The 26,272-nt window shown below is 45.8% G+C and overlaps 1 protein-coding gene across 1 annotated transcript in view; it reads right to left on the bottom strand.

The window, feature by feature from the left end:
* Positions 1 to 26,060, bottom strand: part of LOC118700535 (uncharacterized) — a 29,242-nt gene extending 3,182 nt beyond the window's left edge. The window contains exons 1-18 of the mRNA XM_036405071.1: positions 25,867 to 26,060; positions 20,447 to 20,550; positions 19,937 to 20,051; positions 18,471 to 18,645; positions 17,727 to 17,838; positions 16,635 to 16,741; positions 15,718 to 15,844; positions 15,041 to 15,161; positions 14,682 to 14,767; positions 13,472 to 13,596; positions 12,234 to 12,293; positions 8,336 to 8,402; positions 6,224 to 6,318; positions 4,608 to 4,736; positions 3,060 to 3,174; positions 2,128 to 2,265; positions 1,280 to 1,446; positions 769 to 857 (exon numbers count right to left, since the gene is read on the bottom strand). Of these exons, the coding sequence (XP_036260964.1) occupies positions 769 to 857; positions 1,280 to 1,446; positions 2,128 to 2,265; positions 3,060 to 3,174; positions 4,608 to 4,736; positions 6,224 to 6,318; positions 8,336 to 8,402; positions 12,234 to 12,293; positions 13,472 to 13,596; positions 14,682 to 14,767; positions 15,041 to 15,161; positions 15,718 to 15,844; positions 16,635 to 16,741; positions 17,727 to 17,838; positions 18,471 to 18,645; positions 19,937 to 20,051; positions 20,447 to 20,540 (1,922 nt within the window). The 5' untranslated portion in view covers positions 20,541 to 20,550; positions 25,867 to 26,060. The remainder of the gene's footprint in view (positions 1 to 768; positions 858 to 1,279; positions 1,447 to 2,127; positions 2,266 to 3,059; positions 3,175 to 4,607; positions 4,737 to 6,223; positions 6,319 to 8,335; positions 8,403 to 12,233; positions 12,294 to 13,471; positions 13,597 to 14,681; positions 14,768 to 15,040; positions 15,162 to 15,717; positions 15,845 to 16,634; positions 16,742 to 17,726; positions 17,839 to 18,470; positions 18,646 to 19,936; positions 20,052 to 20,446; positions 20,551 to 25,866) is intronic.
* Between the last annotated feature and the right edge of the window lie 212 nt (positions 26,061 to 26,272).

The raw sequence follows: 26,272 nt of genomic DNA, 5'->3' as shown, positions 1-26,272 counted from the left end.
TTCTGGACGATGATCAGAGAGAAAAGTGTTGCTATGTTGAGTTATTGCTAGGTAAGAGTAGAAAGGGAAAAGGAATTATCTGTCACACACAGACTTTTGGTCTAGCTCAAGGCAATGAAAGGACAGAATCAACTATTGCAACATATGAAGCAAGAAGAAAAAACCAACCTGACTGCTACATATAGTTTGTCAAGTTAACAAGGAGCATAATAAAATATTACTCTGACAGACTGAGAGTTGATCACTGGGGCTAGGAATAATAGCTGTCATTTCCCACTTCTATGTATGGCATTGTGTGAACAGCCAGGCGAATTATACAGCAGACTCCTTTGAAGCAAGAGCTTCAAAATTGCCAGAGGTAAATGCAGAACCTGATGAAATGCTTTTACAAGGCCATTTTAGCTCTTGAGTGGCAGTTCCACTTCCATTGGAGAAGTGGAAGTAAGGCAGTTAGTTAGTAAGACAGCTTTGATGTAAGGTGGTTTACTTTGCTTTTAGCAGCTCAGCCCAGAGTAATTCAGAATTCTTAGATTGCCAGGAAAGGCTTGGATCTTGAAGAAAAGCAAAACTAATAATGGCAAGCCTGGCTTCCCAGATGCTTCGGGGGACAATTTTAGCAAGCTTTGCAAGGAATCACTGTAACCAGCCCTGGTCTCATCCTTAATGTCTCTTCCTCAAGCAGCAGTTGCTTTTCCAGTAGAATTTCAAACGAATCCGATTATGGCCCTTGCACATGCAGCTGGAGAGGACAAAGCAGCGAGGATATACCTGTCACCAGCTCCTGAGACGTTGACAATCTCCTCCCTGCTGATGGGGATGGCGGGGTAGTGGGCAGCACAGAGCCTGGCAGCAGCAGCCTGTGGGGGGAGGGAAGGGAAGTCAGTGGGAATTGCCCAAGCTGGTGAGGCCTGATGTGCCTGATGCCAGATCCGCAGGGATGGCAAGAAAAGAAAAGGCTGGAAAAAAGGCAATAATCTTTTTTCACACTTTGATCATTTAAATGAAGCTTCCTGCAAATGAAGCTCGCACTCATGAATATTCACATAGCACATTTAATTCTAGCTGACTCTAAACACTGCTGCTAGGAGCCAGCAGCACAGGGACAGAGAACTCGATTTGCTTTCAGAGCTGTGTATTCCACCCCCCCAAACACATACATTTTCCAGCAGTGATGCCATGTTTCCCAGGACTGCTGCCACGACACCAGAAATAGCAACAGTGCCATATGGCCCAAGAAAGAAGCAATTGAGAACTCAGAGTTAGTTTTCCATGCCCTTACCTGTTTGTGAGCTCCTGGATGAAGGGAGATGCTCCCTCCCAGGCTCCTGCCGCACAGGAGGACGCCGTGAGCACCGAGGGTCACCACCACACACTGCAGGTGGGCCAGCAAAGGGCAGGCCAGGGCCACTGCAGCCTGGACAACATCCTCCAACCTGGATGGCAGCTCTTCAGAGAGAGGGGAGGGAAAAATGTGCTCCAACTGTAAAGGTCCTCAACCAGCCTGTCTGTGGGCTGGCAGCCTATTTATGAGCACTTCTACTACTATTTATAGGTACTTCTACTATTTATGGGCACTTCTGAGATGTGGTTGGTAACATTTTTTTCTTTATATTATGGGAAACATGGAATTCTCCAGTGTTAGACTTCCACGCTGTACTTCTATACTGAGGAACCCAATTCTCATGGAACTAAGCATGTGTCTGTAGAGATCAAATAGCTGTCTGGAAGCATGGCTTCCTTGTTTCAATGCTGTTGGATTTCCATCTGCATTTGGTGGGGTGTGCCATTTCTGGAAAGGGTGGTACTGCTGGGACAGGTGCCCTCTGAGCACCATGCTTCAGGGACACATTGACAAACCAGATATTACTCCTGTTTAGGTGATGAAGTGAGGCAAATGGGACATCTGGTTTTGTGCAAGGAGCCATCCCAGGCCTACTGTGATCTCTGCTGGGTCATCCATCCATACAGCCCAGACAGAGATGGCAGTAAGGTGCAAGATACCATGAGCACTTATGAATCCCCACTATGCTATAACCCAGTTTGCCTGTTTTAGAGGCTGAAGCAGAAAATGCTCTTCTCCAGGATCTAAGTTATCTAAAAGTCTGACTGTCCCTTCTTATTCAATACCTGCTGGCACAGGGCTCCCGAGGGTCCGATTTATTGCTCTCAGCTCTTGCAGGTTGGGGGAAATGTATGTGAGTGCTTTCCAGCTGTCTGAGAGGAATGGCTTAGAGGCCTTGTTCTCATCTGTTGGCTCATAGCACACTTCAAAACAACAATGCAATCGGTTAGTTAATTAATTAATTAGTGGTTCGTCTCTGTGTCAGAGCAGGATGCAGTGGAGAACACTTAGCATAATCTGCACAACTAGAGTTACACCTTTAAATTATGAGGTACACCTTTAAATTATGAGATACTCACTCCCCCAAACCTGGGACAAGGTCTCCCAAGGTTTCCTTCTCAGTGTCCAGCAATGAGACAGCTGCTTCTGGCTCTGGCTGATATAACCAGACCCCAATTTTGTTCCTCCAATTAACTGGTTTTGGAGCCTCTGCCAGATTTTTAGATCACTGTGTCTTCTTTGGGATTTGCTTTTAAAAAGGAAGGTGTAACTCCAAAGGTTTAGGAAGCTTTGTGAAAGGGCCCCAGCATACCAGTGGAGGGGGGGCACTTATTTTATGGGAATGGAAGAGAATTCCTCTCAAAAGATGCTTTAGTGCTTTCTCTGAGAAGCAAACTATATTGCTGCTCAAACTGGCAGAAGTGCTCAAATTGCCACTCGCACTGAGATTAAAAGCTCAGAGAGCAGCATTCCCTGGCCTTCTGGCAGTGCTCAAGGGCTTTACCAACCATGCCTCAGGAAATGTGGTTCAGCTGCAGAAAGAGGAAAACTGCAGAGAAATCCAAAATGTTTTTCACATCTGAAGCAGAGTGGCAGAGTACAGAAAGTGGTGCTGAATAAGCCAGCATGTCAGACAGTCAGTGGTTATCTCCAGCAAGCAGCAGGGATGTGCCTGCACTGTCTTGGCACACATGCTGTGAGGGCAAGCTCTCCTTACCTGCTAGCTGGTGCTCTCTAGCTAGTTGGCAGACATACTGAATAGTGGAGAGAGGCACATTTCCATCAATGCAAACAAGTGGGGCCTGACACAGGCTCTCCTTGAACTGGGACACCTAGTTAAAATCCAGGACACACAGGAAAGACAGCCTGAGTCACTGCAGAGGGACAAAATCATTGCTAGTCAGACTTCATGTAGCATTTTGACTTGTATTCCAGCCTCTAGGTGCAGACATGAACCTAAAAGAGTGATTCCCTAAGGAAAATGGATTTTTCCATTTGCTTCATCTCCTCCCCTTCCCCTTTCCCTGCTCCTGGTCATTAAGGCCTGTACTCAACTGACAGAGCCCCTCCAGCAGAGGAAGATAATTGCTGGTCCAGGCTGGAGCACTACAGGGAAATGGAATGCTGCTGTTTAATGTCCCTGTAGGACTCCCTGGGCCATGCCTCGCTCACTGTGTGAGGAGGACACTGGATGTCCTCTCTGCACAGTGGCTCCTAAGACAGCCTGTTCAGCACAGTGTTTGACTCCTGGGTCCCACTGAATCCCACAGGGATGGGGTTCAGGGGAGCAGTGGAGCAGGGAGCTGCTGTTTTCTCCTTTGGCTCTCTGAGGTTGCACAGCCACTTGCTGGGATGCCAGGCCACTGCTATGGGCACTGGAACAGCATCCCCCGGGTCTCTGCCAGCCTTGGGGGGACGAGGGGCTGCCAAAATGCACTCTGCAGCACAAGACTGCTTCAGAATTTCCACTGATCACAGCTGCTTTGTAAAGCTCAGGAGAATTAATCCCTCATGTAATGGTTTTCTGTGCCAAGGCTTTGGGAGGCAAGGTGAGGATGGAAGTGGGAGTAATAACCAGATTTTTCCCTAGGAAAGCTCCACCTCATGGAGATGCCACTGGTGAGTAAATTGCACTTAACTTCCATGTTGCTGTCAGTCATGAAGCACAAGCTTTTGTTCTGTCAATAAAAGAAGGAGGTTGCAGTGATGGGGCTTTCACTGAATCACTCTTTAATCACTGCTGCCATTATGCTTCCCTGATGTTTTTGAATGTTTGGATGTGCTGAGCAACAGTTTCTGTTGATACAACTCAGTGTGTAGAAACAACAGGGATGGTAGGGAGGGGATGGAACAGGAAAATTTGCTTTAACCAGTGTTCTGTCCACTTTTTTCTCTGTTTTCCCCTAAAGGAAGAAATATGGGTTAGGGTTATACAGGTTGATTTTTTCCTTGCTTTAGGATGCAAAATTTTAAGTTAGCTTGGACAAGTTAAAGAAGAGGATTGTGGCCTGCATATCATGGATGAAGGTAGTGGTGATATTTATAAACCAGAAACAGATAGAAACTCCATCTGGGTCAGCAGTAATAGAGGGCTCTGGTGGCTTGTTGTGCTGCTGTGCCAGTGGCCAGTGTCTGGGGTTAACCTCAGCATCTCCCATGCCCTCTGCACCCATTCCCTCCCAGTACAAACGTCACCAGTGGCCTCTTGTCACAGGCCCACACTCTTTCTCACAAGAAAAGCTCATAACTCTGAGGGAATGCATACATATTGCTCTGTTATCTGCTGGTGGATGTCCATGTCTCCCAAGCCAAGGCTGAGCTCCCCAGCACTGCTGATCACGGCACAGTAAGTGGCTGTGCTCTCCCCCTCCAGCTGAAGGACGCCGCTCATGTCCTGCAACAGGGAGGACAGGTACACACTGAGCACATTCCTCTTCCCTGCCACCCCCAGCTCACTCTTTCTGTGCCAGCTCACTGCTCTCCCTTGGGATAAGCAGCCTGGCAGGGGCATCTCAGTCTAGACAATGCTGGCACGTGGCTATTTGTTAATATTTGCAATGCAACAAATGCTGCAGGATAAAGCAATCCTTTAGTAAATGAGTGGCAGGTCTCTGCCTCTGTGCAGCTCCACAGGCTGTGTCTCCTGTAAGACAAGAGTGGGCTGCAGCCCTGCCAGCTCCAGTCATCACCCATTCTCACAGCTGCTGTGGGCTGGCATCTCTTGGTGCCACTCTGCAGACAGCAGTGACTTGTGTTGGCTGCCTCACTGCCTGCCCAGCCTGATTCTGAGCACACCCTGTTGCCCCCAGCAGTGGGGCAGAGAGCTGTGGGGTGTCCTTCCTTTGGGGCTCCTGGCAATGATCTGCTTAAGGAACACAGGGCATATCTTGGAAAGAACATGTGGATGGAGAAATGTATCTATCTCAGGAGCTGACAGGGAAGCTGGAGTTTTTAGGGAAAGGTTCCTCTCCAGCACTGGTGGGAATGTATTTTATTACAGGCAAGGATTGCTTGGTGGCTGGCCAGCAAGTCCACCTTCCCTTGGGACACTGTTCACTTAAATGGCACAAATGTGGAGAAGAGATTATAGACCAGCCATGGTGAAGCCTTTATAACCCAAAAGAGAGTTCACATTCTGATTTATTCATTTGCCAAGTCACTGAGGCAGCCAGAACCAAGGCCCCATGGGCTCTGTTTGGATCCCATGCTCATGAGGGCACTGATAATGGTCAGTGATCCTGACCAGCCTCACCTGGGGGCTGCACCCACCCCCTGCCTTGCCTCTAGTCCTGCCTTTTCTCCATAGAGCTGCCTGCTGGGGTGCTGATATTCTGCCTTGCTGTCCTGGGGAGCTCCTGCTGCTCCAGCTCCCTGACCTGTGGACAAGCTGCTGCTGGAGTCAAGCATTCCCCTATGCACAGGTAAGTGGTGCATGCAGCTCTGTAGAGGATCCTGTCCTCTGAGCTGGGGAGGTGTCCAACCTGCAATTCCAGTGTCACATTTTTCTCTGTCTTGGGCTTTAACTAAACCAGGTTGGTTTTGGCAATGCTTTGTGTGTCCTCAGATTCAAGGTTTGCATATTTCTTGCTTTGTTTAGCCTTCACTAGAATTGTAAGTGGTTGCTCCTGATTTACCTCTACCTCCTCCAAGCACCACTTTCTGGAGCTGAATTCAGAGCCCATGGCTCAGATTCCAAAACACACCTAGCCTGTTTTTGGAGGTGGTTCCTTGCCTTCTAATTGTCTGTAGCTAAAGAAGCATTGAATTCCACCTTTGCCTGATGGAAGGTGGCTCTGATGTCTGCCAGGGTTGGGAAGACTTTTCCCTCTGTGTATTGTCATCTCTTCCAAGTTTCTGAAGTGCTACTTCTGTGACACATACCATGTGGTGGCAGTAGTGCAGGACAGACTCTAAATGCTCATCCTTCCCCACGGCTGATAAAAGGAGAGGAGCTTGTCCAAGACGGCTTAAACAGTCTAAAAAGCAAATGGAAACAAAAGCTGTTAACAAATCCACCATAGTACTGTGAGCACAGTGACAGCTGGTGCAGCATGGGTGTCTCTGGGAAAGCCCTCTCCTGAAAATCTTAATGCTCAACAGTCCTTGCCTAGAAGGATGTTCAAGATGAAATTAAGTTGCAGCTGCAGTAAATGACTGCTTAGGGCTGAGTGAGGTGTCCTACAGAGAGCTGAACCAGCACCCTGAAATTTAGGATTATTTGGAACATCTGGGAGTGGAGGAAAAGAGGGCGAAGCAAATTCTGCTCTTTTCTGGCATCATCTCCTTTACCATCACAGGCCTGTGGGTTTTCCCACACTGCTTCTGAGCAGAGTGTTTTCTGGTGCTGGCCCTCCCACACTGCTGTTCCCACCATGGTATCTTACTAGAACCACTGAATCTGAGAGTATTAATGGGAAACCCTTCCTCCTCTCCTTTCAAGTTACCACACATTGTACCTCCGTGGGTGGCGTGGGTATTTTGAGGGATTTTTTTCCACTCAAGCTTCTTCATTAGTGATCTGAAGTGACAGTAGATATGTATTAGAAGATTGGGAAATGTCTGAAAGCTGGAATAGTCCTAAAATCTCTTTTGTAATCTGTCCCTGTTAACTTCAGTACCAGAATACTGGTCTGCTGCTGCTTGTGGTGGAGCCACAGGTACTGTGTGCTCCTTTCCCATGGATAGGACTGTAGCCTTTCTTCTTCTACAGTAACTCCTGTAAAAAATGTGGGTTTTTTTGATAGAGTTGATAGTGGAGCCCTGGAAAATGTTAAAAATAGTCTTTGAAAATATTAGGCTTTGTGTTTTCTCAGATCACTGCACCTGCGTAAGCAGTATGATAAAAGATATAATTGTTAGATGTGATGATTGCTTAGTAATTAAATATAATTATTATATAACCACAAGAAGAATCATGAGAAACTGTGTTGGAAATTTAAAGGGGGCTATGTTTAGCTGAAATCTGTGTATACAATAGAACAATATAAGTTTGATAATTATCATGAAAGTTATATAACGATAGAGTATAAAACACGTTCACCTCGAATGTATGGTCGGAATCAGATTTGGGTGGAAACTACCCCGATTCCCAGAGCTCTTCAATAAAAAGCACCACATATAATCGCTTATGTGATTATGTGGTTTTGAACACTAACAGAGTGACAAAACTATTTTTTGGTTTTTTAAAAAAGAAAAAAGCTTAAAAGTTTTGGGTTTTTTTTAATTAAGTAAAAAAACACCTCAAAACCTAAAAAAAATTACTTAAAACTTAGATAGCAAATTAAACAAAAGCTAAAAAGTCTCACCTAAGCAATTTACTAGAAAAAAAGAGAACAAAGAAACTAATGGCTTTTGTAGAGTGCTTTACCAAGAGCAAAAATCTCTTGCATCTAACTCAGTTTTTCTTTGTAAAAAGTTTTGTTATTTTGCCTTTTAATAAAACTTTTCTGTTTCTAACACTACCACAAAAGCCACCCTACTAATTTTATGCCTTCTAAAGTAGCTAAGCTATCTTAAATGTAATTTTAATTTCCAAGAGCTTATAAGACCTAGCTCAACAAACCATATATCACTCCTGTACCCCAGTTCATTTTGTCCATGGGATGTGGAACTGTGAAATATCAGTTTGGAACTGTGATTATTCCTTTCATCCTCTTGCTCTAAGCAAACTTCCATTGTGTCTATATCCTAGCATGAATTAAATCTGAGGCTGGTCAGTAGTCATCAGATACTGATGCTTATTTACTTTGATTCAGGGTTACTGCACCATGTGCTAGTTAACTTCATATTTGTGGACCTTCCTTTTCCTGATCTCAACTCCCTCCACTCTTATTTCTTGGAAAGGGCTCTGCCTTTTCCAGGCAGTCTGCCCACTAGTACATTGCCTAATGTGTCCCAAATCTTGTCAACATTCCCCCTCTCCTGCTGTGGAAGGGGTCCCAAAGGCCAGATACAGCTGGCATGCACCAGCAGGCAAACCCCAGCACCAGGCACCTGCCAAGTTCCTTCCAACTCCGCCAAAGGTTCGTCTCACTCTTCCAGCATTTGTTTGCCCACCGCCCTGGAAGAAAGAACAGTCATTGGCAAAACTGGAAGGGCTGCTTGGTATGGTTGCTAAGTCTCCATTATCATCTGAAGTTGATATGGCTGAAACATAGGTCAGCAATCAGAGGGAGCACAGGGCATCCAGCTCACAGGCTGAGGGCAATACAAACTTCTAGAGCCATCTTGGACTTCTGTTTGATGACAAAGGCCTGCTTTCAAGGAAGGGAGACCCACTTGATGTGCCCATGAATTGCTAGTTTGGTGTTACTTCTAAGACCTCCCAGAGTAGCTGATGAGTGTTTCAGTCAGTGCAGGCAGACCTCTGAATTCACCTGCCCACAACAACCTGTGACTCCAGAGTTGCTGGGGCTCTGCCTTCAAGGCCACTTAGCTCCCACCTTAAGCAGTTTGTATGAGCTATTTATTTACCTCTTTAAATGTAAAATGAGATTTGTTATCTTTGCCTGTACTGCCTCTGTACTTTATTCATGGAAGGATCTGTTTCAGAGACTGAAGAGTTCTTCACTGACCCATTGCTTCCCAAACATCTCCCTCATTAAGAATACCCTTCTTTCCTACATGTGCAGCTACCAAATTCTTTTCTCTTGCCTCTGCCTTCCACTCCTCTGTCCATCTGCCTTTCTGCCACAGACAAATTGTCAGAACACAGGCAGTCACTCACCCATCTCATTCTAATTCTTCTGCCAGAAGAATTACATCAGTTAGTACTCAGATCAATTTGGGCTTCATCTGACTATCAAATGGTTTTAGAGCTCTTGTTTCATAAAATCCTGAAAACTATTTTCCATCTCTGAAGGCAGCTTGCCACTGGCAGTCCTAATGCCTGTAAGCAGAAGCTCCTGGCCCAGTCCCTCTGCCCAACACCAACCCAGGTGCACAAGGACAGCCCTGCACACAACATTTTCCTTGCTTGTAGACACCACTATCTATTCTAACCAAGAACATGTCTTGCCATCTCACTGTAAGGAATGTTCTGCTCCCAACAATCCCTGTGCTTGGGCATTCTTAAAATTCATTCTGAAGCTCCCCAAGGATTCTCCTTTCCCTTTGTGCAGCTGCACATCTGTTCTTTGCACACAATGCTTTCTCCTGCATCCAGCCCTGGGAGAGGCTGCTCTCCCATCTAAATATGATCTATTTCTCTCATCTGACCTTCAGGCTCTCTTTCTTAGCTCTGACTCTCCCCAGTTCTGTAGTCTGTAAAATCTGGTGCTAATTTTTGATACCTTTGCTTTTCTGTCTGGCAGTTCTCCAAGCCCTGAACTGTTCAGGCCACCTGAGCAGAACTGCCTCTGTATAAGCAACCAACTGATGGCCTTTGTTCATCTTTGCACTGTTTGTCACTCCTCATCATATGCAAATGTCACTCCTTGCCAAATGCCCCTCCCTTGCCTTTGCTTGTGCTCCCTGGGAATTGCACACAATGCTTTTGTACCAGTACAAACTGGTACTGCTGGGAATGAGGATATTTCCATCTGCAACTGTATCCTGTTGAGAGTTGCAGATTTCAAAAGCGAAGTGACTTTGGCTATTTTAATTCTGAAGCTCACTCTCTGTAGTACAGGCAGCCAAGGGGGAAAAAACCAAACCTCAGCACCCCAAAATACAAAGCAAGGGTGCTTTTTTAGGTGAGTCAAACAACATGGCTTTGAGCATTGGGTCCTATGTCAGTCTTTAAAGAGGGTGCTGGCTGCCATCAGCAATAAGCACAAACTGTGGTTTATGTAATTCCATTATCTGTGGTTTAAAACTGATGCCTGCAGGAATGGTGAATATACTCATTAGCTCCTTTTGCTGCCTGGCATGCTGATCCTCTCTCTTAGCTCCCCAAATACCCCAGAAGCAGAGCTTCTGGGTGTCTTCTTTATGCCAAGCCTTGCCCTAAGAGCAGATGTAGCAGCCTCCTGCTCAGGGATCCAGCTGTGGGTGACCTCTCCTGCTGTAGAACCCCACAGGGCCTAAAAAAATGAAGATGCTAAATGTCTCTTTGGGTACAGTGAGAGAGAAACCAGCAGCTGGCTCTTAAAGAAAAATAAATGAGTGGCTTTCTTCACACCTTGCCAACTCAGTTGTAACTGAGTGGTATCCAGAAATCTCTTCTTGGGTTTGGATGGGGCTGGCCCAGATTAAAGAATTTAGGTGAAAATGGGCTTGCTAAAAGTGATCTGAAATGAGGCCAGGCTGATGCTTTCTGGCAAAGTCTCAGAGAGTAGAGGAAGTATCTGGAACCTTCTTCCATGTCTTAAGAGGTTTGAACTCTTAATGTGAAAATGAGACTCTGCTCAGCTTCTGGGTATCCTGAGAGAATGATAACCATAATGGTTTTTCCAGAAACTTTCTCTGAGCAAAATTGTTCATCCTTCTCAGCAGGTCAGATAGTTACATATTAAGCATTTAGCTTCTGGGTAGCCTTGAAAGCCATGTGGGAATTACAACCAGGCCAGAACACAGCTGCTTTCCTGCTGAGACAGCACGAGGAGGGAGTGGTACCCAGCGCTCTGCAACAAATCCAGCAAGCATAAAGGTGGGATCTGCTGGGTGTGGAGCTCTCTGAAAAAAATCTGTCTTTAAAAAGCCAAAACAGTGATATTGAGAGAGGCTTTTCCTCTGTGCCTAACCACAGTAGCTGTCAGCAGGAGCTTTCTGGCTGGCAGTTCCCAAATCCTCCTTGGCTTGGCAGTGGATCCCAGCCACGATGCACCATGAGCTCTGGGGCTCGCTGAAGGCAGAAGGGTGGCAAACACCTCACTTTTTTATGCAACATTCAAAGCCCCCTTTTTCCCTCGTCAGCTGTTCCCAGCATGACCTACACAGGTCCTTGGCCCCCTCACCATGCTATGGGTGCTCCAGAAATCTGCACTCATGTCTGACATGCCAAGGAATGCTTATCTTTCCTTGGACAGAGCTCAGCTCCTTGCCTGCTGGCTGAGTGTAGGCTGTGTATGGTATTGGTTACATCTCAGCTGAAGCAGCTGAACTCTTGCTTTTGCAAGCTTTCATAACTGATGCCACAGCATATTTCACCCTTGACCATTATAACACTGCTTGGCCCCTGCATCATTAAATATCCAAATTCCTTACAGCTTCCCCAGGACATTTTCCCTAGCTGACTGAGAGGTCCTCACAGGCTGTCCCATCTGATGGCAGAAGCTTCCTGCCTTGGCTATCACCACAGGGTAATTTGAGACACCAAAGAAGTTTTGAGCAAGCTTCACCACCTCAATCTGCAGTACTTGGTACAGCTTGACCAAAATTGTACAGGCCATGCAAACAGCTGTCATTTGCACGGGGGACTCCCAGGTTTGGTCCACTTTAGCTTCTTGTTTGCTTCTTGTTCAACCCAAATTGAGACAAAGGGAGTCTGGTAACATTTAAAATGTTCTAACTTTTAAAGCCATCTTTGGGTTTTTTTTTCTTTTTTTTTGTTGGTTTTTGTGTGTGTGCATGAGACTCAAATCCTTCCTGAGTACTCTGCACAGAGACTCTTGCTCCTATTTGTGCTGCTTCCCATAGTTAAGACAGTCTCAGATGGGTTACCTGGGGGTTTCCCCACTATGTGGAGGTTCTATGAATGTTACATTGCTTTGTCCCTCTCTTGAGTGTCAGGGATGGTGATTTTCACCTTGGGGACAGAGCAGGTCAGCACATATCACTCCATTATCCATCTAAACAACACACCAAGCAGGCAGCGCTCCCAAGTGTGTGCATACACACATGTGGATATCATCCAGGGATAACCCCTTCCCCCCAACCCCTTTGGCTTGGCACTCCTGTAAAAGCAGCTGGAAATACACTGGTGCTAAGAAAACTGCTACAGATACAGTACCAGGATCTCAGGGTTCTGTGCCTTGGCTATAAAGTCAACGTTGATACCGCCAATCACCACCTTTAAGAGGGAAGAAAGAGGTAAAAAGTGGTTGGAAGGACTTCAGGAAAAAGTTTCCAAATCTTCTTTGCTTTGCCTAGTCACTTTTCCCACCCTCTTGAAAGCTCTCTCATTTACAGTGTAAGGCCAAGTGCTTCTTTTGAATAGTTAGATGCAGCTTTGTACAATCCCAATCAGAAAGAATCAAAACCTCTTCTCTTTGTTGCTTTCTGAATTATGCCTGCTGACAGCCAGGCCCAGCGTGGCAGGTGGGATGTTGCAGTGGACACACAGGGATGCTGATGGTTTCCCTGTGTGATATACCAGGCCTCAGAAACATTCAAGCACTGGTGTGCAAAAAAGCAAAGAAAATGGGAAAAAGTGGGCAGGAAAATGCAGTAATTTCTTGCAAGCTCCCAGGAGAAATTGCCATACCCAGTGACACTTTACAGATCACTTCTTTTATTGTCCTACAAAGCCAGAATAAGCAGTTTAGCTCCACAAACAGGAAGTTTCCAGATTCTTTGGGGACATACAGATGTTTTTTCTCATCAAATACTGGGTTATTGCCTCTGGAGTCACTGCCCTCTTTTATGTTGACAAATCTTACTGCAAATGGGTTTTAGAAAATTTTTCATGTCTAAAGACCCCCTAAAAGAGATTTCCTGCAAGTTACATGGCACAGACAAAATCCAAGAGAGTGAGTAGAGTATGAGGGTTATAGTAGATCTTGTTTGGCATGTGCTGTAACTCTTGTGATTTTGTCAATCATGAGCAAGAGGCCAACAAAAAGAGATATTTATGGCTCGGCAGCTCAAAATATCTCTCCCCACCCTCTTCCAGGTCTATTCCTGTAGTCACAAGTTCCCTGGTACTAAGAGCTGTAGAGATGAAGCTGTACATAAGGGCTCAGTAAAAGGTGAAAAGGTGATTCAAGTTTTAATGGCCTTGATGGTCTAAGACTTAATGAGATCAGGCCATTGGCAGTGTCTATTCCTTGTAAATGTGGATAAGGGGAGGAGGAGAAGACACTTATCTTTCAAGAATAGCAAGGGAAACTAAAGGGAGAATGTCTGACAGCGTGAGGGAGACTGATTGATTGTCCCTGGCTGAGTCATCTTTTACTTTTGGGAACAGATATAAATTTATCTTGTGCTGTCAGCAGAGAGGCATCATGTGGAGGCCAGCAGAGGACTCACTGGTTGGGGTGCAGTCATGTTCTTTTGCCCAGGCTGGCTCCTCTTCCTTCTGGCTTTCTGCAGTTTGCTGAGGGCCACTGCAATGCAGCTGCCCACTCTGGCATTATTCTGGATCAGTGCAAGGTCTGTTGAGTGTTTCTTGAGGAAAATTAAAAATACCTGTGAGTCTGACTTGTTAGAAGCTTATGTAGGAACTGTTTAGAGGGAGAAAGCAGGAAATACATGCTGGGACTTGATAGGTTTGATCCCCCATACCATAATCCTTTGAGGACAAGTATAGTGGGTAACAATGCTGCATGAAAACCCAGATTTTTCTTTTTCTTCTTTTTTTTTAATTCACCTTCTTCCTCCCAGTGTCCACCGAGAGGAAGCCTGACTTTGATAGGTGGGGAATAGAAGCAAACACTTCACAGAGAAAAGAGAAGGTGAAGTACTTAAATTACAGCAGAGAGCCTAAAAATCTTAGAGGATCTTGGTCATCTTTTCCAGAAAGAGATACCTACTGAGATTTTGCCAAGTCACTATAAGCAATTTTTTTAGCAAACTGCACTGGGAGCAGAGTATCAGAGTCTTTGAAAGCCCTACTTTGTGGCTGCATATTTTTACTTCCAAAAATGCCTTTGCCATTCTGCCCTGATTGATCAGGTCTCCTAGAGGGCTGGCAGCAGGGCCTGGATGTGAATCTGGCTCTGCCAGATCCTACACTGGCATCCCAGCCAGTACCTCTGCTTTCTCTTGGCTGTGCAGTAGGATTCCTGCTCACCCAGGGCTGTTTGTCCTCCAATTCTCTCCTTCTCTGCACCCCCAGGGAAGGTTGGATAAGGCAGCACTGTGTGGATAATGTACAGCACTGTGCTCTGGGAAGCCCAAGGACCTTCCAGTGTGCAACCCCAGCACAGACAACAGCATCCAGAGATTCCATCACAGTGTAGGCAAGCTCCAGGGTCAGATCTGAGGGATTTCCTTGGGCTCTGGACCATCTGCCATCTGTGCTGCCCTCCAGTTTTTAATGTAAAAGGGGATGAAGGCAGTAGTGTGCCTGAAAAATCAGGATGCAGGTGCTAAACTCTCATCTGTTTGCAGACACTGAAGTGTTTGCTCCTTGCTAGGCCATCAATAAAGTGACAGTGTTTCCTACCAGGCATTATCAGAAGAGATAGAAAAGACACTAGAGTGCTTTCTTTTTTTCCCCCATTTAGTAAGAGGATACTAGAGTCCAGCGATTTCCCATCAGTTAATTCTGTGAGCTTCTGTAACAAAAAGGGGGTCACGTCTTTGCCTGTGATTCCTTTGGACCTGCAAGCATAGAGAAAATGCCCACAGATGAGCTGAAATGGCATCAGAGGAGCAGCACTGTTGCCAGCAGATACTTTAGCTCCATAACCACATACCATAACAAGTCCTGTAAAAAAGCTTTGGCCTAGCTAAAGGTACAGTTGAAAATAAGTTCTGGATTCACCCATGCGCAAGGTTAAGCTGTGCTACAGCTCCTGCAGCAGTGTCCCTGGATTTGTTTGCTCCCCCAAGCCCATGGGCTGAGCAAAGGCAAAGGCTTAGGTTGCTTCTCACCTGGCTTGGCTGAGAGCTTGCTGGATGGCCTCTTCGATGGCCTGGCCCTGGGCAGCTCGCTCCTGGGGACAGGGCACTGCTATCAGCACCCCGCTGCTCAGGCCCAGCCCCAGAGCACTGTCTGGGAGAGGATGGGAATAGTGTTAGTGGCACTCCTTGGAGGGAGAAGTCAGGTGCTGAAGGAAAAGGACAGAGGAGAGTGGGCACAAGGTGGAGGAAGCCTCAGAGCTCAAGCTCCAGTTCTTAGCTGACCCAAGATCAGGATCTTTTCCAACCAATTCACATCTGCCTATTTCTTTTGAGTCTGTCTGCACAGTAAAAGGGGAAAAGGCTTTTTTTTTTTTTTTCTTTTTTAAACTGAATCCCCTTCTAAAGGCCCAGAAGTTGGTTTTGTCCATATATTATTACATGCTGCCTCCACTTCACCAGGTGGAATAAAACACAAATGAGCATGCCAAGCTGGCTGCAGCTGGCTTGCAGTTTCACTTGCTGTAAAGACTGGACTTCCCTGCTGCTGTAATTTCAAAGCACTTTTGATGCAGGAATGGGGGAGGTGGGATGACACCATTTTTCAGGGCAAATTTTTCTGCAGACTTAAAGAAAGCGCCTCATCCAGGGTAATTCTTGTGTCCCTCCTTTCCAGGACCTTACATGAGACTTTGCCATCTGAAACACACCAATGAGTTTAGCTGCCTCCTCTTCATCCTGGACGTGGTATGGTGCTTGGAAGCCACTCTGGCGTGAGAAGAAGGCTGGAAACTCTCTTGATTCTCCAAAGGCAGCCACGCATACACCCTGGGTCTCCTGCAGCAGTGGAGGTGAGAAAAACAGGTGATCAGTGGAGGGAAACTGAAGAATGGGACATTTTCCTTCTACCCAGAAAGAAACTGCCTTCCTTTGGCCCAGGTCGTGGCCATTTTTTGTACATCCCATTCTATTCTATCCTCCTACCAAGAGCCAGACATGGTAAGTGGCTAGATCAGATCTGGCTCACTGATGCAAAGGAGGCATGTGCATCCTTTGTGTGTGCTTGGAGCTGATCCAAAGCCATGCAGCTGTCATTGGCACCATCCTGAGTGCAAGACAACACCCTGGGACCTGAAGACACATCGTGAACTGACAGGATATAAATGAGTTCTGCTTACTATTGAGAAATATCAATGTTGGCTGTCATCAAGAATGCTGGCCCTGGTGGTTTCCAACATGCCAAACCTTAAAAGGTGACTGCTGAAAATCATCTGATTCCCTTTTTAATTCTGAATTGAATTTACTGTTTGATGGATCTAGCTTTCCTGATCCATCAGTTTCTGGGAGCATCATCCCGGAAAAGCAAACCTAATGCCAAAGAAAAAGGACATGGATAGCACTACCTTTGACCTCAGCTGGAGCAGCTGCTGGAACAGCCCCTTGGAAATGGATGGATTTATGTTAGGGAGCAGCCAAGTGCTTGTACAGCCCCAGGACTACAGAACTGTAATATGGCTTCACATCCTCTCAGTAGCAATTTTTGAAAATCTTTGGCTTAGGACCCATCTCAATGCCACTGTGCACAAAGAACATTATCTGCTTTGACACCACAGCCCGTGCTACCTACCAGATATTCCAGTGTCCTGCCAATATCAAGGATAGACTTGGCTCCTGCAGATACAACAGCCACTGGTGTTCGTCCTAGCTCTGTCAAGTCAGCACTCACATCCAGAGCTGCCAAGGGACAAGCAGCACTGAGTTGGTGACTGTGTTGTACTCCAAGCTGGTGAGCTCTGACCTCCTAAAAAGCCACATATGCCCAGGATGCCACTGCCTGACTTTAAAACTGCTTCGATCCACAAGCAAATATTAAAGGTTTAGCTCATGACTTTAGGTGTTGAGATTGAAAGAGGTATTGACAAAAAGAAGGCACATGACTAAGGGCAGAGGTGCAGCCTTGTACTCCATCTCTTGGCTTTTTGATCACATTGGTAAAACACATGCAAAAATTTGGTAGAAACGAAAGGAAAAGGTGTTGCACAGCAAGGATAAGATTCAAGGAGATGCAATACCATTGAAGTAGATTTTGAGTTTGGAACTGACAATGCTTGTAAAAAAAAGAAAGTAGCACAGGAGAACCTCAGGAAACTCCCTGGTCTGGAATTTATATCACATCTAAAGGGATGGCATACAACAAGGCACTGCACTTGGGCTGTGCTGCAAATACATATGGCTGAGAGGAGAGAAAGCACCTAAAGGCCACAAACTGTACAGCCAAGACTGGGCCATCTTCCAGAGAGGAGAACACACCTCTAACACAGAGCACACTCTTTTGTGGCAAGGCTCTTCTTCTCCTCAGCTGAGAGAGCTGATAACAACACTGTGCTTGGCACCCAGTATCAGGTTATCCAGACGTTACAAAGAGGCAGAGGTGCAGTCAGCTCCTGTTGCACCAAACAATATCAATATAACCCCGTGTGTGCAAAGGATAAAGAGAAACTTCCACTCCCTTAACAACTGTGCAGGGCTCAAGAGGAATATTTGGAAGCTTCTGGGAAGGGGACATCAGGGAGAAAGCAACTCTAGTTGGATCAAGAAGAATGTTAACTATTCTTCTGAACAGACAGTTGCTGTAGGACAGGCTGGGAAAAAGGAAAAAGAAGGAATTGAATGAAACTGTAGCAACAGAGTGAAAAGTAGAATGCATTGGTGTTCTTACTGTTCTCGCCATGCCGATGGACACCTCCTATGCCACCTGTGACAAACACAGGGATTCCTGCTTTGTGTGCCACAATCATTGTTCCAGACACGGTAGTGCCACCGGACAAGCCCTGTGAGGGAACAACCAGTCACAGTCAGCACCCAGGGTGACATGGAGGAGCAGCCACAGCTGTGGTCTGTGAGCAGCTCAGCAGTGAAATTCTAACACAAATACTCTTTTAGCCCAAAGGCAGAGTAATTCCCTTAGGAGCTGGACTCTCTAATCCTTATTCATCCCTTCTGACTCAGAATATTCTGTGAATCATCTGTTGTCCCTGCTATATAAGCTGTTCTTGCCCTGATAGCAGAGGCCTTTGCTGTCCAGAGTGTTCCACAGGCAGCTAGTGGCACCTTTAGCTGCCACTTTAAGCCTGGGATGACCTAAGTGTCACATAGTTTACATGCAATGAGAGACTGTCCTATCATGCCAATAAGAATATTCTTAGCCAAGTGCCCATGGCTTGCCAGCACAACCAGAATGACTTTTCAGGAGCCCTATTTAATGTGTGTTATTCCTTACCCTGCTGGAGATTTTGAGTCTAGTAAGGGCCACTTTTGTGTTTACCATAGGATACCACTTCCCATGATATTTTTGAGAGGTTTCAAAGCCACCTGGCATGAAGCTGGAGAGCACTATACTGTTGCTAGAAAAGCAGCTATACTTTACTAGGAAAGACCACACTAGGAAGTTTGCACACCATACCTGGCTGAGGACGAAAGGAAAATCTCTGCGAGACACTTTAACTGCGTTTTTACTGCTTGCCAAGAACTCCAGTTCCTCATCTGTGAGTCCCACATGGATTTGGCCCCTTAAAATACCTACAGTGGCTGGCACTGCTCCATTTGCTCTTACAATTTCTTCTACCTCTCTGGCCATGCTGAAATAAGACAAACAAGACAATAATCACAAAATTATAGATGGAAACAATCAGGCAAGAAAACTGTCATGTTTGATGGCCATCATTCACAGTTCTACAGTTCTTGTGGTTTCAGCTACATCCTGTTCTTCTTGTATCTGCCTCATGGCAGAAATCTTTGCCCTTGAACTTGCAGAAGTGAAGAGCTCCCATTTTCAAGGATGGCAATGTCCAAGCTCTGTGCTTCATTTTTGAGAAAAATCATTTGGTTTAAAAGCAAATCTCGTTGTACAATATACTACTGAAAATACAGATCTTCTCAAAATAGGACTTTTCTTTAACTTTTACCTGTTATTTCTCTGACATAATAGACCTTCACAGAAACCCCAGGTAGTTCAAGTCCTGCTCAAATGACCAGGATATATTTTTCATAATACAGTCAGTGAGATACAGAGTAACAACAGTGCCAAAAACCTGCTGCCTTAGCGTACTCCAGGACTGCAGACTAAGCCTAAGTTTAGTAGATTTTGTACTTGATCATTAATACAGTATCTTTTTTAGGAGCAGCTTCTTCTCCCTTTCTGAGCTATCTGGACATATGCTTGGCAATCTTTAACTACTGAACCTCCTCTTCTCAAAAATCGAGATTTTAGAGCTTCATTTTAAGAGAGAATGTCAGGCAGAATAATGGCCAGGTAAAAAGCAAGATGGAAAATCAATACCAAAACCTTTCTGTGCTTTCTGGAAGCAAGGATGGAGGGGAGAGTGCAACGATTTCTGGCACTGTAACTCAATGAAACACGAGTCTACTGAAAATTGATAAATAAAGAGTAGAGGTGGGGGGTTCCATGCAGGGTACAGAAGACAGTGAGAAGGGACCAGGAGCTCTCACAGTAGCTGCTCTGAGTGGGCTAAGGCACAGATTTCATTATTGTGTTTCAATCCTTTTTGCATTACAAAAGATACAGGAAAAGAAACTGCTGAGTGTTTTCAATGTCTGTACAAACTAGCATCTGAAAAGCTGATAGCTCTCTTTTAGAGCAAGTGGTGACATTATCTGCTGCTTTATTTTAAAGGAAGCCAGAAATTTAAGGTGTTGGATAAGGAGATAACTAAGCTCTCCGTATTTGTCCTTAAAAGTCCAAATACAATTGTTTTACACTTGAGCTCACAGCCTGCATGCCTAACAACCTGACATTTCCATTTGCTCTTGCAACAGCTTTGCCTTGACCAAGAACACAGATACCAATCCAGTAATTTATGTGCTTCATTCTTACAACTTCACTGAATGAGGAACATCAACATCCACCACCTCAAATTCAGGGGATAAGCCATGCCATGTGTAATGATGGTGCTTTCCAAGGCTACCACAGGTCTGCCCTCCACCAGTGCTTCCTGTACAGAGGGATGAATCCTGACATAACCACCTGGGGAAAAACACAGAAGAGTGAGTTATTTGTGTGGGTATTTGCAGTAACTACTGAGCTGTTTTATAAAAAGCAAATTGTCGTCATCACAACAAATTTATCCCTCTCTTCAGTTGTTCTTTGGGGTGAATTTGCAAATAACTTCAAGAAGACTAGAGCTGTGTTTTATGTAAGTGAAATATGTGCAAAACATCTCTACTGTTAATATGAATTATAATCCTCATCACCATCACTGAAGGATCCTCTGCCACCATTTTTGAGTTCTATGGTTACTGTTATTCCACTTGAACATTATTGTGAACAAACTGAGCCCTGCAACCACGCCTAAAGATGGAAATATGTTTTAGAAGAGTGGAAGCACCAAGGATACCATAGGAACTCAGTGCACTACTCACCATGCAGAAGTCTTCTCACCTGGGTGGCCCCATGTGCCATGGAGGACACCTGTCTTCCCAGGCTGAGGGTTATCTTCCTAATCATCTTGTGCATAGGGATGCTCCTGAGATAACAGAGGTCAGGTGAAAAGGAAAGATGTAATTTAGCAATGATGTGACCCTAAGAAGCTAAACATATCAGTTCTTGCCTTGACTTTGGAAGGTAGACGTCCCTTTGCCTAAGAGATGGCCTGGAATCTCCTGGTGTTTCGAGCATGAGCCAGAGTGGCAAAACACAATGTTAAGCTGCAGAAATGGAGTTGGAAGGGGTCACCTGGCCCATTAATGCTGGGCTGAAATCGTGGTGGAGCAGAGGAAAGGATGATGACTGACAAACTAGGGAGAATTCTGAAGCAGAAAACCTTTTAAATTCCAAAGTGACCTGCTGACGTAGATGTCAGGCCCAGGCACTGCCACCTCCAACGTGAAAGGTCACAAGGAGTAATCTACAAGGCAGAATAGTGCTATAGGGATAGGAACCTGTCTTCTGCCAGTGTCTAGGAGAAAATAAGGAGCTCAAAAAGGAGCTGAGAACTGACAAACCAGACTGGAACTGCGAGGAAGAGAGAGCAGCTTTCGCTAGAGCTGGGAGTGCTTTATGCAGGCTCATGTTACATCATCCTTTTTAGCACAGTGCCTTGGAAGCAGAGTGGCAATTCAGCCCCAGCAACAAACTCCAGAACTCCTCTGGTCTCTTAGCAACTCCTTTTCACTCTAATTAAATTCATTCCCAAACAGAGAAGGAGGGGGAGAGAGCTGTAAATGTTAAGAGAGTGGTCTGGTCTGGGCCTCAGGGCAGTTTCACTCAATGCCTGGCTGCTTCACATGCTTTTCCTGGGCTTTTGGCCATATCCCTCCAGTCTCCCTATTCCTCACCCCTTCACTAGGAGGAAAGGATTCTTCAGTCCTTTGTGTCTATTGTTAATTCAGATGGCAAATTAATTAAAAAACAGTACTGTGTTCATGTTACAGTTAGCAGAACATGGCTCTGCTCTCAGTACAGTGTGTGGCACTTCAGCTATATAGAAAATTCTTATACCCAGGGAGAGTATATTTGCCCAGATCTAAAGACTTCAACTACCCAGGACAGCTTGGGCTGTGCTATTTAAGAAATGTGGGACTGGATCAACTAGACACAATACACACCTGACTGAAACACTAAGATTTTCCACTTTCCAAATCCTTTTTGTGCTAAGCTCAGCAGCTTGAGCTGTTCATGCAAATGTTCTGGTATGGCTGTGTGTGTGCCTACACACCCCTCACTCTCTGGGGCAAAGTCAGCTTCAGAATGAATTCATTAAGCCAACAGGGCTATGCCAGGGATCGGCTGAGCTGCTCGAGTTGTGCTCTGAATTTTAACAGCTCCCCAAACTCAGAAGCACAACACCAAGGAGTGCACAAGCTGTACTGGCCGGTGGATAAAAACCAGCTGGTCACCACCTGAAACCCAACAGGGCTGAGCTGATATTCACGGGAAGCTCAGCCAACATCCAGCCTGAGCTGCCTCAAAGATTTTTGAAGCTTGGCAAGTTTTGCTGCAGGACCCATACAACCTTTAGCCTTGTAACCAAACTTTGCACATTCCTTGTGCACGTTTCAGGCAGCTGGAGCAGGAACCTGCTCTCCTCCCGCCTCCCCTGTGACCCACGCTGTATCTGAGCTCATGGAGCAATGGCCTGGTGTCTCTTACCTCTGCTGTCTGTCTGTCTCATGGAGGGAGGCTGGGTGGGTACTGGAGCAGTGCCTGGGCAGCCCTGGGAGGAGGTGGAGGAGGGGGTGTGCTGGCCAGAACTCCTGGCCAAGGGAATCTATTTATGATTAACCACAGGCACAGCTGAGCTCCACAACTGCTCCCTGCCCAGGGTGCAGGGAGCTGCTTCACGGCAGGGCCAGGAAAGCTTCTGTGATTATTTTTGTTCATGCAGAGCCAGATTTTCCCCTTGCTCTTTAAAAGACTTTTCTCATTTTTCAGATTCCTGTCCTGTTAGATTTTTTTTTAAATCGGTGAATTCCTAGCTCGCTGAAACAATGCTTTTGCAGACTGAGCCCCTTTGTGCTTATTCCTAAAAAGCAAAGGAATCACATTCATGCCTCCCCCACAACTTTGCCAAATGCAGCTGTTAAAGCTCTTTCTTCCCAGGGCGAAAGCTCTACCCAGCTCTTGGCCTCTCCAGCAAGGAAAGCTGTAGGTCTAAAGACAGCTGTGGCCACGTTTTTTACGATGCAGATACCTGGCTACACCCAGAACATGAGTTGAGTTCACAGCAAAAACGATCATAGTCTCCTCCGATAATGACAATCCATTCTGGCAGTTCAAGGGCAGCTTTGAACCAGGACAGGGAAATTAATGTTTGTCCCCTCCCAAAAAAAAAAAATATGATACTTTGATATCTATGCACTGGTATTGTACATGTTTCAGTTTTATATTCTGCAGAAAATATCAGAGCTGAGATTTAGACGGCCATGAAGGAACTGATTTACAGGTTAAAAGACAGACATGATTCTGTGTAGCTTCCATGCACAACATAAAACTAGCTGAAGTAAATACTAATGTATTGCTCAAGTAATCAGTGTCAGGGAACGGATTTTGCTGCAATCCATTAATCAGGAAATTGTAAAACATTGGTTGTTAAAGCAGTATTTGCACTTTACACTCGTCCCTTTCCAAAGAAATTTCTCACAACTTCTGTTTAACCCAGCAGTAAAAAATTTTGTCTTATTTTCTACATCCTTCCAGTCTCTTCAACTAAACACATCCAAGGAAACTTCAAACAAAGCTTGCTGAGTTACAAAGACAATCTGCCTCTGACTTCTGCTACTCAGTCTGGAGGGAATCTAATTGCAGGAATGATAGATTGCATCCTCAGATACCATAAATGGATGTTGAAGATTTTGTGAACAGTATGTTTTTCCTGGGAGGATGGGTAGCCAGATGTACTGGAAAGAAAATGTGTAGGTAAAATAGCATTTTTTAAAAATACACACAAATTATAATGACATAGTTTTATTTTCCATTAAATCTATTTGGAAAGACTGCAGTATTGTAGGAATCTATCTGGACCATCATGTTTTTGACATACTCTCAGGCAAGATGCCTTAGTAACCAAGCTGGTCACTCAGTTTCCAATTCTCAACATCATCTCAAGGTGATCTTACATAGCAGGCACCCAAGTCCAGCCAGTCACATTAGGTAAGTCAGGGGTAAAGATGTTTTGCTTGATTTGTTTTTTTTTCCTTAAATCCGGTAGAAAATCAGCCTGTTTGATTTTTAGCTCAGTTTTCCAACATGAGCCTGTGAGTCTCTGAGACAAAATGGGGCAGGTCAAGCAGGTCTCTGAGGGCACTACTGCAGTCTTGTGTGTATCCCAGCTCTGGAATTGCTCCCAGCAGGCTTCTGCAGGGTGAGATATGGCTGACAACAGTGATGATGGGGTTTGGAAGCAGCCAGCAAGGGACTGGCAGGAGAGAAAGAGCTGGAGACAGGTTTGTGTGAAAGTGTGGGGCAGTGTTTAACTCACTCCCTGCCTGCTGCAGCGTTAGCTGCCTTTCCAGTCCTGTCTGCCTGCCCCTGACCTGGAGCTTGCTGCTGCTACTTCCCCCTCTGGGCCTCAGAAGTAGAAGTTAATATTAAACAGGTTCCTGAGTAAAATGGGAGCGGCTGGGAACAAAGAAATTTCCATGGCAAATTCCTACTGCTCACTGGGAGCTGGGCCCTACGGCCACCCTGGCATTTTTCTTTCTGAATGATTCCTAAAGCTTACATCTCCCCTGGAACCTTTCCTCTCTCAGGAGGGGTCACTGCTGGAGGCATTCAGGAAATGGGAAACTCCACGTTACTTTTGTCACTCTGTCATGTCCACCATGGGGTGTATTTTCCTTTCCACGTGTACCTGATTTCTAAGAGTCTATTTACAGTTATTAGGCTGGGATTTACTCATTGGTGTTTCTGTGTTTTTGAAGCTTGTTTCTAGGCTGCCAATATCCAGGAGACCTCCTAGGGACATGCAGAATCATACAGAAGATATTTAACCACTTATTTTACCTTAGTGAGAACTGTGGTGCCTGGAACTGTCTTGTCAGGGCAACAATCTAACCAATATCAAAGTCTGACAAAGTCACTCTTTAGTGACTTAACCTCTTTAACTGTCTTGACATCCTTCTACTTTCATCAGCAGATTTTCATGATCATTCTAATGGATCCAAAATAACTTCCCAGATTATCTTAATGGCTTAAAAGTATTTGAATTTTTTTTTCTACTATGCAGTATTTTTTCCTCCAGCTGTTTTTAACAGAATGTAAGACTGAACATACACACCTGGTGCCATTTTTGAACTTTTATTTCAGTGCTGAACATTGCATGAAAAATGCTCTGTGATGGAATCAGATGCAGTAACTAAATTTCTTATTTTAGATACTAAAAGGTATTCCCAATTCTCATGGGACAGTTTTCCATTGAACATCCAGGTTTTCTTATAACAGGGATTTGTTGAACTGAATTTATGAGCTATTTGGCATTGATCATGGTGCTGATAATATCAGGAGGGAGTCTGCTGCATAGAGAGCCTGGATCAAGGTCTTTATTTGGGTGCTCCTTGTCCTGGATGAAGGTTGGTCTTATACAATCATTCAAAGAAGTTATTCATTCCAAGATTGTTGGAGTTCATAGTTCATTCCAAGAACTAGCCTTTTTGTGTGTTTTATGCATACCTGTACCTTGCTTTGAAGCTTGTTAAAATTTACATGGATATTTCACCTCCTTTTAATTCAGAGCTCTGTTTGCCCAGGTCTGGATTCTGCATATTCCAGAAAATGCCAGCAAGCATTCCCACTGCCTCATTCCTTAGGTAGTTCAAGGGCACTGAAGTCATTGTTTCAAGGAAACCTGAGGACAGATGTGCCTCCTCTCCTGTGCTCTTCCTAAAGTCCAGCATCTTAGGGGACTGTCCTAGTGCCTATGTTTAGAGCACAGGCTTTATTTCAGTATTTTCTGGAGTGACTGATGGCCTGGATACGTTTGATTTATTAATATATTTTCAAGGAGTGAGGCAAAAAATATCACTAACACTGCAGTGACAGGGTTCTCCCTTCACCTTGCCCCTGCGCCCCAGCTTGTCACTATGTTTTGGGAATGTGTTTAGTACTTGGCTTAAGGTTCTTGGCAGTAGGAAGCCAAGGGCACCATGTGGCTCAGGCAAACAGCAGTTTCAGAACCAGGATTTATTACAGAATCACAGAACAGGTCGGGTTGGTGGGACCGTCATCCGGCCCAAGCTCCCTGCTCAAGCAGGGCCGTCCTAAGGCACACAGGATTGCGTCCAGAGGGCTCTGGAATGGCTGCACTGAGGGACATACTACAGCACAAGGACGCGATGTTTCTTACCCCGTTAGCGCAGCACCGGCTGGCTCGGTGCCAACTTTTGGGCTGGGCCTTTGCGGCGCCACTGTCCCGTCCTGCTCCCGCCCCCCGCCGGCGCCACGTCGCCGTTCCGTGTCGTTCCCTCCTGGAAAAGCTCCTTTCCCGCCGCCGGCCGACCCCGGCGGGACGAGCCGGGCCCCTCGCCTGAACGCGGGGCTGCGCCGGGCGCGCTCCCGACGGCGCCACGGGGGCGCGCTCGGGCCGCGCGCTCCCTGCCGCCGCGCGAGGGCAGCAGCGGCGCGGCCCTGCCCCCGGCGCGTTCGCGCGCGCCCGTCCCGTCTCAGCCAACGGGAGCCGCCGCTGGCCCGGGGGGCGGAGCCGCGGCCGCGCCCCGCCCCGCGCAGCCGGAAGGATCCGCTCCCGGAAGTTC

The sequence above is a fragment of the Molothrus ater genome, chromosome 5, assembly GCF_012460135.2.
Source record: "Molothrus ater isolate BHLD 08-10-18 breed brown headed cowbird chromosome 5, BPBGC_Mater_1.1, whole genome shotgun sequence".
NCBI lineage: Eukaryota > Metazoa > Chordata > Aves > Passeriformes > Icteridae > Molothrus > Molothrus ater.
Note: the sequence above shows the minus strand (reverse complement) of the source record. Positions and strands in the feature narration are given on the sequence as shown.